The sequence below is a fragment of the Gekko japonicus genome, unplaced genomic scaffold (genome assembly GCF_001447785.1).
Source record: "Gekko japonicus isolate JY-2015 unplaced genomic scaffold, Gekko_japonicus_V1.1 scaffold259, whole genome shotgun sequence".
NCBI classification, from domain to species: Eukaryota; Metazoa; Chordata; class Lepidosauria; order Squamata; family Gekkonidae; genus Gekko; species Gekko japonicus.
Window position 1 is genome coordinate 1,215,633 of NW_015165243.1, and position 18,698 is coordinate 1,234,330.

At 41.7% G+C, this 18,698-nt stretch overlaps 2 protein-coding genes across 7 annotated transcripts in view; both read right to left on the bottom strand.

Moving 5' to 3' along the window:
• FAM208A (family with sequence similarity 208 member A) overlaps positions 1-4,820 on the bottom strand; it is a 93,005-nt gene extending 88,185 nt beyond the window's left edge. For all 5 annotated transcript variants that reach the window (XR_001482476.1, XM_015410047.1, XM_015410046.1 and 2 more), the window contains exon 1: positions 4,272-4,820. Coding sequence is in view for 4 of the 5 variants with exons in the window: in XM_015410047.1 (XP_015265533.1) it covers positions 4,272-4,668 (397 nt within the window). In the remaining variant the exon portion in view is untranslated. The remainder of the gene's footprint in view (positions 1-4,271) is intronic.
• Positions 4,821-17,380: 12,560 nt separating this feature from the next.
• The window catches only part of ARHGEF3 (Rho guanine nucleotide exchange factor 3), a 184,386-nt gene continuing 183,068 nt past the window's right edge, over positions 17,381-18,698 (bottom strand). For both annotated transcript variants that reach the window (XM_015410042.1, XM_015410043.1), the window contains one exon: positions 17,381-18,314. In XM_015410042.1, coding sequence (XP_015265528.1) covers positions 17,965-18,314 — 350 coding nt within the window. In that variant the 3' untranslated portion in view covers positions 17,381-17,964. The remainder of the gene's footprint in view (positions 18,315-18,698) is intronic.

Genomic DNA, 18,698 nt, shown 5'->3' on the forward strand with positions numbered 1-18,698 from the left:
TTTTCTCCAAACCATACAGGAGCTGAAGTACACTCCTGTGCCTCAACCAAGACTTCTACATTTACCAGGACCCAAGATGGGGGAGTGCATCTTATTCCCAACAGGATTTCTGTAGAAGAAATGCCACTCTCACAAAGCTTCAGAGTCCTGCCAACCAGTGCAAAGGAAGAACCTATCTTCCATGTACCTTGCAATTCACAAAGAACTTGGAGGTCAGTCACTTCCCAGAACAGACAGGAACTCTGTTTTGTGGGGGTTGTAGCTCCGCGGTACAGCATCTACTTGGCATGCAGAAGGTAGCAGGTTCATTCCTCCACCTAAAAGGACCATGTAGTAGGTTATAAGAAAGGCCTATGCCTGAGACCCTGGAGAGCTGCCAATCTGAGTAGACAATAGCGACCATGATGGACAAAGGGTTTGATTCAGTATAAGGCAGATTCATGTATGTTTTGAAGAAAGCATAGAAATATAGCAAAGGAGGGTCACATGCCAAAACTTGGTGCCTGAACCTGAAAATATAGACAAATCCAACTTTTAGAAGTAGAGATTCCTGTACAACTCATACTACCTACACAACTATATCGCAGTTTTCATTTCAACATCCTAGTTCTGGAACCAATTCAGTCTTTGCTGCAACTGTCATGCCATCCTTTTTGCACAAAGCAAGAAAGGATTGTTTTGCACGTGTTCAAGCAGAGACAGCATCCACGCTTCTGAGTATGGTAATCTGATACAGTCTATGGCGACCACATTTTGTTTTCTTGAATCCAGGTGATATAGGTAAGGGCAAAACTATGCTAAATGCTGCAGGTTCTTAGCCTTCACCAGAAAAAAAATAATATACAAAGTATTAAAAACTCTAAGCTAACTGCTGTTCTTCACAATATTAGCTGATTCATGCACTTTAACGTGGCACTTTGTGTGTACACTGTAGTTTGCTTCACTACAGAAGACTTAGCTCATACACAAAAATAAGATATAGCTATTAGAAGCAGCAGCCCCTTGTTGAAGTATATTATGAAGATATAATTTAACGTTTCATCAATGGCTTAACAAAAGCCAGCATTAATTGTGGCATTTTAATTTTTAAGTAAATGAACATACTAAAAAAAAACCTGGAAGAAACTTCAAGAGAAAAAGGACATGGCTTTGCAATCGAATTTGGTCCAATACAATTTTTCCATCTTAAACTGACTCTTATTCCTTTCCAGTAGTAAGGTAATACCTTGTAAATGCAAATCTACAGATCACAAATACTAAATTTATAGGGGTTTGCTCACTAAATGCAGGGCAAGTGAAGATCATGTACAAAATGTGAATCAGAAACTAAATGTATCAATCAGGAAAATGTACACGTGCAAGAGAACACTAGAGTATTCCTAAAACACAGAATGGCAAGTGAATGCCATACAGATTAATCATTATGGGTTCCTGACTCAGATAGTCCAAGCTAGCGAAATCTCATCAGCTCTAAGCAGCGGTGTCCCTCATCTGTATTTGGATGGGAGACCACTAAGGAATTCCAGGGTCGTGACAGAGAACCAGTGGAAACCACTTCTGAACATTTCTTGCCTTGAAACCCTATGAGGTCTCCATACATCAGCTGTTGGCTGCAACTTGATGGGAAAAAAATCATTATGGATTCCATCAGAAAACTGTTTTTAAGTCCCTTGTTTGGTATAGTATTGTTTTCTACCTGAAACAACTAATTTACAATTCCAGTTTTCTTCACCATCACAAAGTTGTTCAAGCTTGCTGTTTTTCATAGGAAAAAAATGGTATTCTCAACATGATCAAACTAATTAGAGAACAAGTTGTGACAGAATATCCTTCTTATACATATTAAGTCTGGCAGTTAAAAGTATGCTAGTTAACATCTTGTTAAAGTAAAAACCACTGAACTGCCACAATACTTTTTTTTTAAAATGGGGGGGGAAATAGATTGGATACTGAGTAACAAAAGGTGATCTTCCCCAAGGTTTGACCAAGAAACCTGAGACAGCATTACTTGTACGAAAATGCCAAGTAGTGCTACCCTTCTTGACAGTTTAATTGACTGTGTTAAATAGCCTCAAGGGATCTGAACAAACTTTTTTTTTTTAAGTCTTACATTTAACTCAAAGTCTGTTCTCTTGTTCTGAAAGACCACAGATTTCCCTATCACTTACTGGCATTTCAAAAGAAATGTCTCCAAGGAGTTGCAACTCACCACAAATAATCTCTGGGGGGAAAGCAATTATAAGATCCCTCTATTAGTATTGTTGTGCTTTTAAAGTCAAAGACTTCCTAAAATTTACTGGATAGTGTAGCTCTCTCAATACTGTGTTTCACCTCCTGTTGATTAAAATGTATAACTGTGCAGATGACACTACAATCTAAAAGAGAGACATCATTTGCCTATAACATAACTTCTATTTTCCAGAATATATTGGCGTTATCTTAAATAAGGGTGCCTGCAAATAATTGCAAGTTTCAAAGCATTCTTACTTACAGAGATGAGAGGGAACAATTGGAATAAATAGAAATTAGTCTAAGGCAGCTGTGATGCCAATCTAGTGGAGGATGGATAGAATTCTAGATATCAGTTTACCTAGAAGCCCTGGTTTGCGCTCCTTGATAAAAGGGTGAAATATAAAAGTAACAAAAATTCAAAACAAATATATTTAAAGCATTTATGTACTAATTAGTTTTTCTGAACAGAAAGCTACAGCTATGGAAGCAGGGGGGATTTTCATCTGAAGCACATTCTGCAAGGGACGGCACTGTTATTTTTCAAGAAGTGAATTTTCCACAAGAAGTATCTTTTACCAAGTTCATACAGGAACTTTCTTCTCAATCATTTCAAAAAGCTAAAGTAGTTGGACCACATACTCCTTCCGCCATCCTGTACAGGCTCCATTATTTAATAAGTAGTACCTCTTGAAGTATCCTGGAGGTTTCCAGCAGCTATATCAATAAAGGACTGAAAATTCTGTAAGGCACTGAATGAACTATATCTAGGTTTCAATATTGTAACAATGGTCTGTAAAAAGCTTCTTGAGTCGTTTAAAAACTGTAACTGGACTTGTACATTTATAAAATATTTAAGTTCTGATGTAACTTAGATAATGAGTTACTTCGCTACTTCAAGCAACAACCAATGTTTATTGCTAGAGTTATCTTCCACTGTGGTCCAAGTATTACTGTACATCCTGTGGGGAACAGCCATCCAAGTAAGTCCTTGGACAAGTTTGAGTTCTTATGTCTTAAGCTTATAATGGAAGCAAGTTCAACTGGACACACACATAAGAGTATCGGACAGAGTGGCCTAAGTCAAGGTAACATTCCTTAAACCAAGTGACTTTGGGATGAAGCCAAGAGATCCTACTATGACTTTTTATCCTTACCAAGTGATTCACCTACTGAAGACTTGATTTATCTATCAGGACACATGAAAGATAAATTACTGGAAGCTTTACAAAGGGCCAAGAGGACTAAGAAAAGCAACACTCTACTTTCTCCCTTATAGCACAAAGTGATTTTAATACAGAATAAATTTTAAATCTTCTTGAAGGATGAAAACTATGAAGGTATAGCAGGAACAGTCACCTGAGTGTAGGCGACCCTTCTCTTTTCCCCAATGTTCAGAATAAGGTCAATTTTGAAAAGAAAAAATCCTCTCACAAAAAAATCAACTTAAGGCAGACAAAAAGTGAGTGAATGATCGTCAAAAGCAAAAGTTAGTAGAAAGACCAAGGGAACTAAGATCAGCTAGGGAAGTGGAACTTTCCCTGAAGACACATGGTGCTGGGATCCATTTCCCTCCTAAAACAGGAGGGAGGGTACAAATGGTTTTCAACAGCAACGAAGAAGCCATCGTTCAGAAGCATCACAGCACTGAACTAGCCTGCCCTGCGGCAGGATACTCTTTCACTGCTTAAAGGAAGGGAAGCGAACCATTTTCTCCCGCTCCACAGACAACAATTTTCCGTGCGAGCGAGCACGAACGTATGACGGGAGGCAGGGGTGTTAGCCCAACTCCCGCTCTCCTCCCCCCCCCCCAAATATCGCATCCATCCCCTTCCTAACGCAGCCGTTTCAAACCTAAGTCGGTCGTGATTTCCACTAGCCTCACTCCTTATGAATCATCTGGCCAAAGCACTGCCGCCGTTTCCTCTGCACCCGACACGGTTTTGCATGCAGTTGTGTGAGGCGGTACTTTGTGTGGAGTCCGAAAAGGAAGGGGGGAGAAAGAGAGGGAAGGCGGGAGGGAAACGAGACGAGCGAACAACCTTTCCTTTCTTTGTTTTTCCTGGGGATCTGAAAGTTCCTCTTAGGCGGCACGTCTTCAGAGGCTTTCGGGAGCGAGACTCCTAGCCCATCGTTCAGCTGCTGCTGTTGTTGTTGTTGTAGGTGCTCGTGGGCCGCAGAGCCGGTAATCTTGTGGAGGCCGCGACCAGGGGAGCTCCTGTCCTCCACCGCAACAGCAGTCCCCAGGAGCGGCTCCTCGTCGCTTCGGATTCTCTCACGGCGGCCGCCATTTTGTGTAGAAACCTCCGCTTCGGCTCCTGCCGTTTTGCTTTCCTCCCCCGACAGGCCGCTGCCGCTAAAGCTACGGCTCCTGTTTTCCGCCCGATAAGTCGGCTCCTGCGCTTTCTCATCCCCGCTCGCAGCCGCCGCGTCCGCCATTAAAACCAAATTAACAACAAAGGAAACAGCTACCCCGCGCCGCTAGTCTCTCGCCCCCCAAACCAACCACCCTTCCCTCAAAGCCATGCACGGCGTCACCGAAGCGACTTCAGCCACCCACGACATAACAAGCAACCACTCCTCTCCCTTTCTCTCGCCCTGCTTTTACTGTAACATGGCGGCGGGGCGTCAAGAAAAGGGAGGAGCCTGTGTCCCTTGCGCCATTGGCCAATCAGTATACAGCGCCGCTTATAAATACGGGAAGGCAAGGCGACCGCGTGGTACTGGGACGATCGAAGACTGCTGGAATAGGGGGTTGAAGGAACCAAATCCGTGGTCGGTTTGTTTGAGGTGGGCGTTTTGTGGAAGGTTTTGTTCATCTCGTTTAGTGTGAATAGAAGGTTCATAGACTGCTAAGTGGGAAAACAAACCCACGAAGGTTGAGCTTCGGCGGGGTGCATTACAGTAATCCAGTCTTGATGTTACTGTGGTATCAATCCAGGTGGCCAGCAATGTTCCCTCTAAGGTATGGAGTCCTGTGAGCAAAAATTCTACTTTGTGAGCTCTTGGCATTAAAGTTGTGAGCAGGTGATTTGGCTACTGCATAAATTAGTTTGCTCTGGAGCCATCCTTCCTGAGCTAAGACAAAAATGTGTGAGCCGAAGGCTAAAAAACTGTGAGCTGGCTCACACTCAGCTTAGAGGAAACCCTGGCTGGCCAGATATGGTGAGTCAAGGTAGGGGGTCATCAAGATTGAAAGAAAATATTTTGAGCAGCTGTATTTACCTGTTTTTCCAGTAATAATACTGTATTCAGTGTAACTCCTAGACGCTTAGCCTAATCATCAAGTGTCAGCTGAACCCCAACAATAGTGAGAAGTACAACGTCCCTCAGGACCCCAGCCTTCCCAACCGAATTACCTCCATCTTGTTGGGACACAGTTTCAATTCATTCATAGCCATTTGACCACAGCAGTCAGGGCTTCCCAACTGCCAGTGTTCCCTCTAAGCTGAGTTAGTGTGAGCTAGCTCACAGTTTTTTAGCTTCCAGTTCACACATTTTTGTCTTAGCTCAGGGAGGATGGTTCCAGAGAAAACTAATTTATGCAGTCACCAAATCACTTGCTCAGAACTTTAATGCCAGTAGCTCACAAAGTAGAATTTTTGCTCACAAGACTCCACAGCTTAGAGGGAGCATTTCCAACTGCCTTGGGGGGGGGGGTAAAGAGAGATTAGGCCAAATAACTTCCTCACTTCCACATGGAAGTCCTGTTACCACAAATATACTTAATTACCTTTACACCTTGTTGCTACTCGAATTATTATTTAAGTAAGCTGTTGTAATGGCAAGTTGTAGTGGTACAAATGGACATTATGATTACATCCCAGTCAGGCAGCAATAGCTGAAGAATAAGATTGTGCTATTAGCACAGTAAAAATGCTAGAGAAATTATTAATATGAGCAGCGTCATGAAACAATGTTTTGAAAATAGGACAAGATCCTCAGTGTCATTACATAAACTGCAGTCTTCTAATATCTTCCCACTTATCTGCTCTAACTCTTGTTTTGTATTTTCCACATGGACAAGAGAAATAAAATAATTATTATTACTTAACTATTTAGAAGTCTGTAGGGACCCAATCACGTTTAAATGGGATAATTAGACTCTGTAGCACTAATCTACTAAATAACAAAACTGTAACACTAGATATATTTACTTAATTATGAAAAAATTAAATTATCTGGGGGAGTACTAGTTTCCATACTTTAGTTAATTGGGTTCTCACTAGAGAATTGGACTCCAACTTTCCTTGAAGCACTTGTCTGAGGGACAAACTAGATGCAATGAAGGTGAAACAGCGCTGTTTAGCATGGATCCCCCCCCCCGCACAGTTGTGGATGAGGAGGGCAGGACCCTTCCCACCTGCAGTCCGTATCCCAGTAATTTTGTCATTTCTGAGCTCAGTTCTGGTATTGGAGCTTGGCTTACCAGAAAAATTGGAGGAATAAGTGGAACTTGTGAGAGAGATCTGTACTCCTCAGTTCTCTAGATACACCCCCCCTTTTCTAGGAAGTAGGTCTGCAACAGAGTAAAAACTTTTAATTTATGAGTGATACGCAGGGGTCATTTCCTGCAGGAGCACACAGGAGCAGAGCTCCGGCAGTAAAGAGCCCAGGGGGTGGTACATGCAACAAGCCCCACCCCCTGCTCCCAGCAGCCCTCAGTCAGAGCAAGAAGCAGCCAGGTAAGTTGCAGAGCTCCCCCCGCCCCCCCCAGTCCAAAACAGTCCAGTGGCACCTTTAAAACCAAGTTTTATTCAGGTACAAACTCTCCCTCCTCTGTGAGGACAGATCTGCATGTTCCCCCCCCCCCATAATAGCTAGCAATCCAAAACAGTCCAGTGGAGCCTGAGCGGTGGGTGTTGCCTTCTGACACACTTCCAGTGATGTCAGGGGGTGTTGCATATGCAAATGAGTTATGCTAATGAGCTCCTGCACCTCTTTTTCTACGAAATGACCCCTGGTGATACATATCTGTCAGTATCCTACAATCTATATACTAATAGCCAAGGGTCCCCTCTCTGTGCAGATACTTATTTCAGCAGATTGGGACCGCATGGAGGGAAAAGAGAGTGTCCTGCACACGTGAGTTACTTCCCAGGTGTGCAGAACAATCTAAAAACTTTAAAATATAGACGGGGGGAGTTAAAAACAGCCAAAAAGTAAAACAGGGCATCACACACTCAGGGGGAGCCCGAGCCACATGGCGGGCGCCGGAGAGGAGCACCGAAGGAGGTGAGCCGGTGGGAGTGAGAGAAGGAGGGAGGGCGCTTCTCCCCCCCAGGCAGCTGGCACACTGAGGGGGAGCTGCAGTGCCCTTCTGCCGAAGGACAGCCGAGGAAGAGGGCAGGAAGATGGTGGCAGTGACGAGAGCGATGTGGGCGCGGCCAGCAGGTTGCCCTGCTTGCGGGACTCGGCGCTGTGGCCAGTGGCGTTCTGCAGGAACCTGGTGGTGCTGCCCTTGCACTTGGCGCCCAGTGGGAGGAGTGTGCGGGTCTTCATCAGCGCCAACCCCAAAGGTAAGGCGGGCTGGAGAGAGGAAGGGGGCTGCCCTGCAGGGCTAGCGCTGCCGCTGCATCTCTGGGTCACCTCCAAGAGCGCACGGAGGGAAGGACGAGCCCCTGGCCTTTGCACCACCGGAGGGCTGGCGGGGTCCACTCGTGGGTGGTGAGGGCTGGAGGAAAGGAGACTTGCCTCGGCTGGCTGGGAAGGAAGGAACCCAGGCTGCGTGCTAAGCTTGATTGACAAGGACAGCTGTGGAGGGATCTCTGACTTGGGAAAGGTTGTTGCTGGACTCGAATTTGGTCCCAAGCAGGACTGGGCTTTTGCATTGCTGTCATTAGGCTGACTGTATGCCAAACTGTGGAGTTCTGGGTGCTCTGGAAGTACCTTCTCCTCTTGGGGATGTATCATGGCTCAGCTGTAGAGCATTTGATAAGTATGAAGAAAGTCTGGAATACTTTCCCTATGCTGAAGAGTCTGGAACTTTTCAATTCAGAAAAAAGATGGCTAAGAGTCTACAGAGTTTATGCAAAAGGTAGAGACAGTAGACAGAGGATGCTTTTTCCGTTCTCCCAAAATACTGGAACTGGAGGGCTTCCAATGAAGTTGATGGGCAGTAGATTTGGGATGTACAAGAGGAAATACTCAACACAGCAAGTGATTAAAATTTAGAATTTGCTGCCAAAGGATATAGTGATGGTCATAGGCATAGGCAGCTTTAAAAGGGGACTAGACAGATTCTGGGGGGAGAGGTCTATCAGTAGCTACTAGTCATGGTGACTAAAGGGAACCTTCACATTAAGAGGCAGTCAGTCTCTGAATCTCAGAGTCAGGAGGCAACATCAGAGTAAGGCCTCGGCCTGTACACCCTGTTGTTGACCATCCAGAGGACAGATTGGCCACTGTGGCCACTTACAATAAGCTGTACATAGCAGTATAGACCACAGTCTCTAATCATTTATCCAAGTAAGTTTGTGAACTATTTTGTACAGTGCAGTCCTATTATCTGTTCAGAAAAGTTCCCTTGAATAATTCAGTTTTGCATAGTTCGCGGAAACCAGGAGAGTGGGAGCTGTCTTGACATGGGAGCCACAATGGAGAAACTATGTGTGGCAGTTGTTGATTTTGCCCACTTGCAGGTTGGCACCTGCAGAAGCACCTGCTGACATAAGCAAAGATGTCCTGGTGGAGCATAGAGGGAGAGGTAGTTCCGTAAACAAGAGGGGCCAAGGCCATGAAGAGTTTTGTATGTGATAGCCAATACCTTAAACTGAGTCTGGTAACAAATGAGCAGCCAATGGAGTGTCTGCAGAATGGAAGTAATATGCATGATCCGTCTAACTCCTGCTAATAGCTGAGCTGTGGTATTCTGGACCAGCTGGAGTTTCTGACTTGATTTTGAAGGGAGACCAACATACAGTGTGTTACAGTAGTCTAATCTCAATGTTACTGTGGCATGGATCTAGGTGGCCAGTTCAGCTGTATCAAAGTAAGGGGCCATGTTATGGGCTAGAAAGGAGCATCAGCTTAACCAGGCTTTTATTTGGTTTTTAATTAGGGTTTTGGTGTCAACTTGGGGGGGGGAATCTTGTTTTACTGTGACAAATAAGCATGCTGTTAAGGGCCCATCATTCCTAGCTTCTGTGGAAAGGAGCTCTGTGAGGAAAAAGAGCAGCCATGAATCTGCTGAAATAACCTGTTTGGAGAAAGGGGAATTAAATCTTCCTTCAGTGTTGACTTCCTGTTCCGGTACGGCGCGCGACGGGTCGATCCTTGGGCTGCTCCGAGACCCTGACCCCTTTTCGCTTCTTTGGGAGCCCCCCGGACGGGGGGAGCTCCGTCAGACTTCCCATAGAGAGGTCCAATAGCAGGGGGCTTTGTTCCGGCCCCTCCTGCACTTGGCGAATGCGGAGGGGTGTCCGTTACCACCCTGACGCGGGAGCGTCTTGTGGGAGGTCATGGAAGCCATGATCTACTAGCAGCAACCATCCGGCTTGTTTTTAAAGATTTTTGGATTCACAGCTTATGTATTTAGCACAACGCAAGGAGGCTACTTATCCACGTATGAACAAGGAAAAATAGGCAAATTTGTATTTTAATACCCCCAGCAAATATTCTTAACGTGGTGTATTCAAAAAAGCTTACGTGAATCACCGCATTAACTCTCCATGTTAAGCTCGAGCCAGAGGAAGGCTTCTCCGAGCCAACTTGCTATTGGTCGCTCCACAACAGCGACCAATCAGAACTGTACCAATTCCCTGCGAGGGAAGGACTTTCATTGGACGTTATCCACACAACTTCATTGGTTGTTTATTGTAAATAGGCGTGGCTACGTTAGCCTGGGAATGTTTAAAAAGAGCCTAGCTCCCAATGTTAAGTTGTTCTGGTTATGACTTCTTTCAAGCGCTTGTTCGTATCTACAATAAAGCTGATCACTTTGTGGAAATCACTCTCCCGTTCTTTGTTAGCGGTGATCTAACACTTTATAAGAAAGTGGCCTGGAAGCAACTGGAAACTGGAAACAAGATCTGAAGTGAAATGACTGGGGTAAGAGAATTTTTTTTGTCATGTTTGAACTGCTATTGCATGTTGGAAATAATAATTGGTGAACTGCTGAATTATAAACAGGGCAAAAAATGGTGAAAAACAGGAGTGGCAAAATGGAGCTGACTGAAGGTGATGAAGAGTTAGATCCAGAAACAAAAATTGAAACACTTAACTATTGTAGCATGTATATTTATGTGATTTATATAATAGGTGTTTAACATTTTGAAAAGGATAAAAAAAGCTAAATAGATTCATCAAGGGAGCTGATTATGTTTACTATCAATGTAATAACTAATAATATCTATACTGTAAAAAGAGTAGCTAAATATACAGAAAAGATAGACATGAATTTTTGGTGTTCTGCTTTTGCTCTTAAAGGGATAGAATGAATTTAAATCTATTGTTTGTGTAGCAGTTCAAATGGAGATTAAGATACCAAATGATTTAACAGGTATTATGGCTTTATTATTAATATGAAGATTGTTTAGTAGCAAATGGTAATTATACTAGAAGAGTTAGAACGACGATAAAATTGTTAGCCAGTATAACTTATAAGGCCTTGTAATATGGGATATAAGATTTGATAAGGACAATATAATATTATGGTGAAGCTATAACTAAGCTATTAATTCAGATTGGACTACTGTGAATGTATAATGAATTTATTAATCCTGATCTGTTTATTGCAAAGTGTTTGTTTGTCTTAAAATCAGTAAATAGATTATAAAAAAAATCTCCCTTCAGTGTTTATCTACTTTACTTGAGGCTCAGCTGAAGAGTTGCTACTGTCATTTGGGGGAAAGTTTGTAACCTTTGGAGGTGGAGTTGAGACGCAGTTTTACTTTATATATTGAAGCCATCCACACATCACATTTACCCTATTAAGTATTTTCTTTTCTTTTAAATAAACCTTTGTTGTTCATCTCCCTCTGTGTTTTGTCTGTCTAGTCAAATGTCTAGGAAAAAATGATTTCTGTTTACCTCACAAAATAAGTACAGCCTTGGTGTAACAAGTTTCCAAATAAGAGACCTTTAGGGAGCACATAGCCTACACACTACCAGTTCTTTAATCAAAGCTTGTGTCGTCCTTTTTATTTTATTATGGATGGTTGGGCATCAAAAAATCTATAGGAGAGGCCACAGTGGTCAACTTCAGTCCCAGCAGGCAGTTGCCTCAGAGCCTTCACACCATAGCTGCCACAGTAGATATTAAGATTAATTCCAGCAGGTGGCAGCTGTTGCCTTAAGAACATCACATGCATTTTTGTTAATTCATTTCATGATCACTACTGCCTCATCCATTGTTTTTTACTTTAAACACCATACACTATTAAATAACCAAAACTTGTATCCAAGGTATAACAAATGTGCATTCTTTTTGTTGTTCAGTTAAATACTGAATATATGTGTGTGTGTGTGCGCACATGCTCAAATACGACGTGTATGATAAACACATGCAGCATAAGATTCAGGTGGGTAGCCATGTTGGTCTGAAGCAGCAGAACAAAGTTTGAATCCAGTGGCACCTTTAAGACCAACAAAGTTTTATTCTGGGTATAAGCCACTTCAGCAGATACATGCAGAATAAGTTGCACAAACTTAATATGTAGCACAAAATAATTAATACTTTGTATATAGTATATCTTCCAATGGAAAAGACACCTCTGTGCAGCCTTAAACTGACTGACTGAAAACACAGATTCTTCTGAGAACATCAAAATGTCTGTACCTTAGTGCTTCATAACTGCAAGCAGGTTTGCTACTTTTCACTGTGAAGCCAAAAGGTGCCCCACCACGCAAAACAACAACTGCTCAGTAGGACTATCCAGGGCTCTACATTTTCCCAGGGAGAAAACCAGGGATCTAGATTTTCTAGGAGGAGTGTAATTGGCTAATTTTTAATGCCCTAAATAGAGAACAATACAATCTGTTATGTTTATTTTGACATAAAATTTAAAAGCACCCTGTAAGGCAGTCTGTTCTGAGACACACATCTGTTCTGGAACTACCTCCAGGCCACTGGTTCAGGGTTTCTACAGCTACCCTGGGGTCAGCTGGAAGCATGAGATAGAGGTGTCATCCACACATTGGTGGCAACCTAGCCCAAATTTCCAGATGATGTCACCCAGTGGTTTTTTTGTAAATTCTTAAAAGCATAGGGGATAAGATAGGACTTTGTGGAATGCCAAAGGCCAAGAGGCTGAATAGTGGTCCCTCAGCACTACCTTCTGAAATTTATCCTCCAGGTAGGTCTGGAATCACTGCAAAATGGTGCCTTCCAATCCCAACCTGGAAAGGCAGTCCAGAAAGATACCACAATCAATGGTATTGAAAGCTGCTAAGAGGTTCAAGAGAATCAGCAAAACACATTTCCTTTGTTCAGCTCCCAACACAGGTCACCCACCAGGACAACCAAGGCTGTTGCAGTTCCGTAATCAGACCTAAAAAACATATTGAAAAGGATTTAAACAATTCACCTGATGCAGGAAAGCTTGAAGTTGTTCAGCCACCATCTGTTCAATCACTTTGCTCAAGAATGGAACATTTGAGACTGGCCAATAGATATTGAGATCTCATGGGTCTGAGGCAGGTTTCTTCAGAACTGGACACACCACAGCCTGTTTCAAGGATGGGGCAACCACCTCAACTCTCAAGGAGGCATGCAATACTTATTGGAGACCATAAGACAGCCCCTCCCACAGCAGCGTAACTAGCCAAGAAGGGTAAGTGCCATAAAAGGAGATAGGTCTCGATCACCAAGAATCCTGTCCATATCCTCAGTGGAAATAAAGTGAAAAGTATCTCAAACAGCTGGACTGGTTGGCACCCTTCCATCATCTGACCTTGTCACTGCTATTTGCATAGTTAAAATATAGGGGTATTGTCTTCTTAATTGACAAGCCTGTCTTATTTTAACATACCTTATCAAATGAAGTAAATAGTAGAAACATCATTCCTGGAGTACAAATTCTGAACATGCAGTAAAACATTGTCTCTTTTTCATCCATATGGTTATAACCTCTATATATCCCTCATATAAAGGTAAAAAGGTGAAGGTTTCCCTTACTCAAAAGCTAGTCGAATCCGACTCCACGGGGCGGTGCTCCATTTCCAAGCTGAAGAGCCAGCACTGTCCGAAGATGTTTCCGTTGTCATGTGGCTGGCATGACTAAACGCCGAGGTGCATGGAACGTTGTTACCTTCCCACCGAAGCGATACCCATTTATCGACTTGCAATTTCTTGCTTTTGAACTGCTAGGTTGGTAGGAGCTGCAGCCAGAGACAGGAGCTCACTCCGTCACACAGCACTAGGGTCTCGAACTGCTGATCTACAGACCTGAGCCACCGCGGCCCCATATCCCTCATATGGAAATGTTTAAATGCCTGGTTAAGCAAGGTTTTCAAAGATTTGTTCTTTCTGTTTTCTGAATGATTACATTCATATCCTCCCTCCTCCATGAAGTAGTCGACAGTGGGAGTTGGAATGAGGACTGGTTATTCGCCATCTGATTGTCTTTAATATTGTACGAATGTTTTAATTAATTTTATCCTGTTTTATCTCTGGTAGTACATCACCCAGAGCCCTGCAGTAGCAGAGGTGGGGCAATTCATTAATAACAACAATTACCCAAAATGGTCTAAGAATTAATTGATTAGGGAAACACAGGACAGTAACACAGGAATCTTCACCTTTGTAATGCAGTATTGTTGTAAAATATGCATTACTTTTAGGATGGCAAAGAACTATTCGCATTTATGGCATCACCTGCCAAATGTTTTCTCAAAACTCTTGCCCTTTTATGCTGACAACCATTTTTGGTCTGATATTTCAGGCCAAGCAGTGCATGATTTTTATTTGGAGGTGATGAATATGTATGAAGGGTGTCTGGACTTTTCTCTCTCGGTTCCAACTACCCAACTGCATGATTGAACTGACTGCTAACATAACGACTTCTCCTTTAACAGAGCTGATGTCCGAAGATGTTTCCGTTGTCATGTGGCTGGCATGACTAAACGCCGAGGTGCATGGAACGTTGTTACCTTCCCACCGAAGCGATACCCATTTATCGACTTGCAATTTCTTGCTTTTGAACTGCTAGGTTGGTAGGAGCTGCAGCCAGTTCTTTTGTTTCCATTTGGTTCACACCCACACACAAACATTTTTATAATCTGCATTGTAAACAGATTTTTAAGTAAATCTTTGTGCCTTTGGCTCTTTACAAAAAGGCTGACACTTATCCCTTATACAATAAAATGTGGTTAACGTATTTGTAAAATTATGCTTCTGAGCATCCTTTGTGTATATCCTGAATAATTTCATTTCTCTTTCTGTAATCTGAAGGAAATGTTGCTGTTTCTTTGGCTAATTCAAGACTTTTACATTAACTGAAGGGAATGTAATCATGCCCATATTGTTAAACATCCATATCCCAAAGGAAGGAAAATAAACATTTAAATGATAGTAGAAAAGCCATGACCTGACACTGGAAGTATGCACATTTCGTGCCCATGAAACTACAGAGAAGGAAGTGACCCTGGTGGACCAGAATCTCATACGTCGAGAGGTTTGGTCACCTGTCTTATTAGCTCTTAAAAGGAAACTACTGCTTGGAAGAAATACTAATTTTGTTGCTCACAGCTTTAGTTGAACTATATAGTGCACAGTCCAATACGAAGTGCATCAAATCTTTGAAAATATGTAACAAATATTTTTTATTTGCATTTTTTAAATGCCAGGGATAATGGATTTGGCTCCCATTGCTAGATCTTCAGGTGCTTTATATTTGGTTCCTGCATCTTAAACTTAGCTAGGATCAAACATAAACTCTACTGACGCGCACATTTAAATCATAGAAGTTGTAAAAAGCAGTCATCTAGTCTCCTTGTATATTAGGAAAGAACATTTGAAAAAATACAGTTCAGTGTAATTTATTTGAAATGCTTTTGAGAACTGTGTAAAGCTATTATGCAAAAATCTCATCAATACATACATTATTTTTAATCATTCAAGACCCTACACAGTTTCTCAGACATTTTGGCAAGTATTTGTCATTTCAGCAGTTCGCATCCTAATAAACTTCCTACTTGTTTCTAATAAATGCTTCTTTCATGTTCAGCCCCTGATGATTCATGAATGGTCAACTTCCAAAATGAAGCAGTTGAAATAAATTACAAGTCTAGAATAAAAATCACATTTAAAACCTATAAATACAGAAATACATTCGAGTAAAATTAGAAGTAGAATAGCCTGTGTTTATTTTGATTATCTCAACACAATGATTCCTTTAACATATAACAAAACAAAAACTGACATAATATTTATTCTCCTGTTTTTCTGTAAACATGTACAAGATATGGAGTACACATTTTGGCAGCATTTTAGTAATATTACTGCTTGTGCTGAGATTGGAGTCTGCACTGTAGAGAAAATAAAGAAATAGTGGTATCAGACCATTTCAGTGCATCAAATTGTAAATTGTAAGCCCATTTTAGAGGTATATCAAATTAAATCTCTTATTGTTGTTGAAATTTTCATTTCAATTGAAGGTTTCATCCAGAGTTACCAGTTCTATTGTTTATCCTCTTATGAATGCAAGAGTGAGTAAAGAGTTTGTCTTTAGTCTATTTACTTTAGCCTAAACCTATTTGAAATATACAAGCCAAAACTGCAGCACTACTGAATAGCTCTAATTGTTCTAAACAAAAGTGAATTTACGGTAATTCCACACACACCCACTCCTGGATTGTGTTACAGTTTTAAATGGAATTTGCAATTACCTTATCTTGTTTCATAAAGAAATAAGCCAATTAAAATTTTAATTGAACATACAGAGCTATAGAGAGTTCTTTTAAGACAGTATCTGAAAAATTGTCCCTTTTCATGCTAAAGTTCCATTTTGTTTTTTTACAAGTTTCAGCAGGAGTTTTCTACAGGTCTCAACCTGTCTCAGAAATCCCCAGCATGGCACTTGTTGATGTTCCTTGGGGATAAAATCCCACAGTATGTGAATGGGACTGATGGAGGGGGGGGACTTTGAGTCACTCCTGCCAGCTGACCAATCAGGCAAAGACCTGTGCTCACAGGATGCAAGCATAGCCAAATATACTTATGTCTCTGGGTTTAGCAACCTTTCCCTGCAGTCATGCAGGAACCGTCCTATTTATTTGAAAACCAAAACCAACAGCATCTCTTCCCAAAAGCTAAGAGCCAGTCCTGCCCACCCACCAGCCATGTTGTGGTGTTACAATTCCAGTAGTACCTGCAGGATCCACCTTGTTGAGTAATCCAATCTACGTGGCCTTAATTCTCAGTCTTGGCCCTGAAGTAGACATTGTCTAGGCCCTCCACAGAGGTGCATCAATAAGTCAATTGCTAGGAAGCCACACTTATGAATGCAAGCTATGGATACTGAGGATAATGAGGGACTGGTAAATTTATATTTGTTGACATTATATAACAGCTGTCCTAGAAACAGTATGACATTGGATGTGGCTAAAATTTAAAATGAAAAAGGGGCAAGCCATTTTGTAGAGCACTATTTTACACACAGGTTTTATAGCTGAGTGCATAAACAGGACTACATGAGGTAAAATGAGAAATGTATTGCTTAGTTACTGGCAGTGTTCCCTCTAAGCTGAGTTAGTGTGAGCTTTTTCGCCACCGCCTCACACATTTTTGTCTTAGCTCAGGAAGGATGGCTTCAGAGCAAACTAATTTATGCAGTAGCCAAATTGCTCACTCACAACTTTAATGCCAGTAGCTCACAAAGTAGAATTTTTGCTCATAAGACTCCACAGCTTAGAGAAAGCACTGGTTACTGGGATGCCATTTTTTCTGGTGGTGCACCTTTGCTGTTTTAATGAGTTATTACAAACAGAATATAGCTGATAGACATAACCATCTGCCTATGTGAAAGTATAATGGTAAAGTCTGACTTTCATGTGAAGCTTCAGTACTGACATCCTTTATTTTCAACTGTTTAACTTAAATCAGTGCACTGGTCACACAATGGTCACTAGCCAAACTTTAGTTATTAAACCCTTGGACTTTAGAGAGAAGGTAAGTAACGTTTTAAGCATCAATCCAAGTTGTGGGGGGGGGGGGGGGGTTAAATAGTTGTCTTGTCAACCCACTATCCATAAACTACTTTAGCTTATCGTGAGGTGTAGGACTGGTTCACAAATGCTTGTATATCTCTCAGCTTCTTATCACTTCCTGACTCAACAACATCAAGTAATGATGGATTACTTAATTTAAAGCCTTTTAAACTTTGAGAAACTTGCGTGTGCAAAACTTTCTGGCTTTGATAACTCTTCTAAGACACTTGGCAGTTGCCTTATGCTCAACTGCCATGTGAGAGGTCAAAATAGGGCACTTTCATATTACATAACAACTGTCTGTTTATAAACAGTAGTTGAGGGATTATATATACCAGCAGGACTGCAGAAATAGTTGGTCAAGTACCTGTCTCCACCACGGAGACATTTATAGAATATCACAGGATTATAGTTGTCATACATTTTGAATTACACACATGCAAAGTCAGTGACACTACTGTGGTTGAAGGGTACAAATGTAACAGACTGAGCTGACATTGTCTCAAAAATATTAAAAGTGCTTTTTCGCTCCACTTGTGGAATGCAAATACTGTACAGGTAAGACTCAGAAGACCTGTGTGTAGTTTGTCAGACATTGCTCTCTAAGTCTTTGTCATTCTCCCAAAAGTCTGTCTGTTCCATGTGGTCACAGTTAATGCTGATTTCACTGGTGTCCATACTGCAGTCAGACGCACTGTCCAATTGGTCCATTTGCTCAAGCTTTGATTCTTGCAGGGATTCTCTGCTTCTGTTTGATGAGGCTAGGAATTGTCCTTGGAAATCAAGTATTCCACCTTCGCCTGAGATGCACAAGACGGATTCTTTGGCTTGACGGATGCAGTTGAGCCACTGTTGTTTGTTGAAGGCATCATTTGCTTGTAAGGAGTGGGACTGGCTCTGAGATCCATTTTTGAAGCTGATTCTAAAGAAATTTTTAACTGAAAGAAATCAGCTGTGTTAGTACATGCAGTCTCTAATATCAACCAACACTCTTTATGAAGTTAAAGTCCATGAAGTGCATAGTCTCTGCACTCTGTATAGAGGGATCTAAATTCCTGAATGTTCTATCAAGTGCTTTTGGAAAACTGGATTACAGCCCCAATATTTATTTATGTATGTTATGTACTCTTCTTCTCACTGGGACTCAAGGTGGATTACACAGAGTGCGTCAATACAATCAACGAGTTGGGACATTCAATAAACAATGCAATAGAATTAGGGTTGTTGATTCAACCGGAAGTCTAAAAACAGAACTGAAGCAAAGCATAAGTGTTAACATGACACATTAAATGATACAGAATTACTCTCTCTCTCTCTCTCTC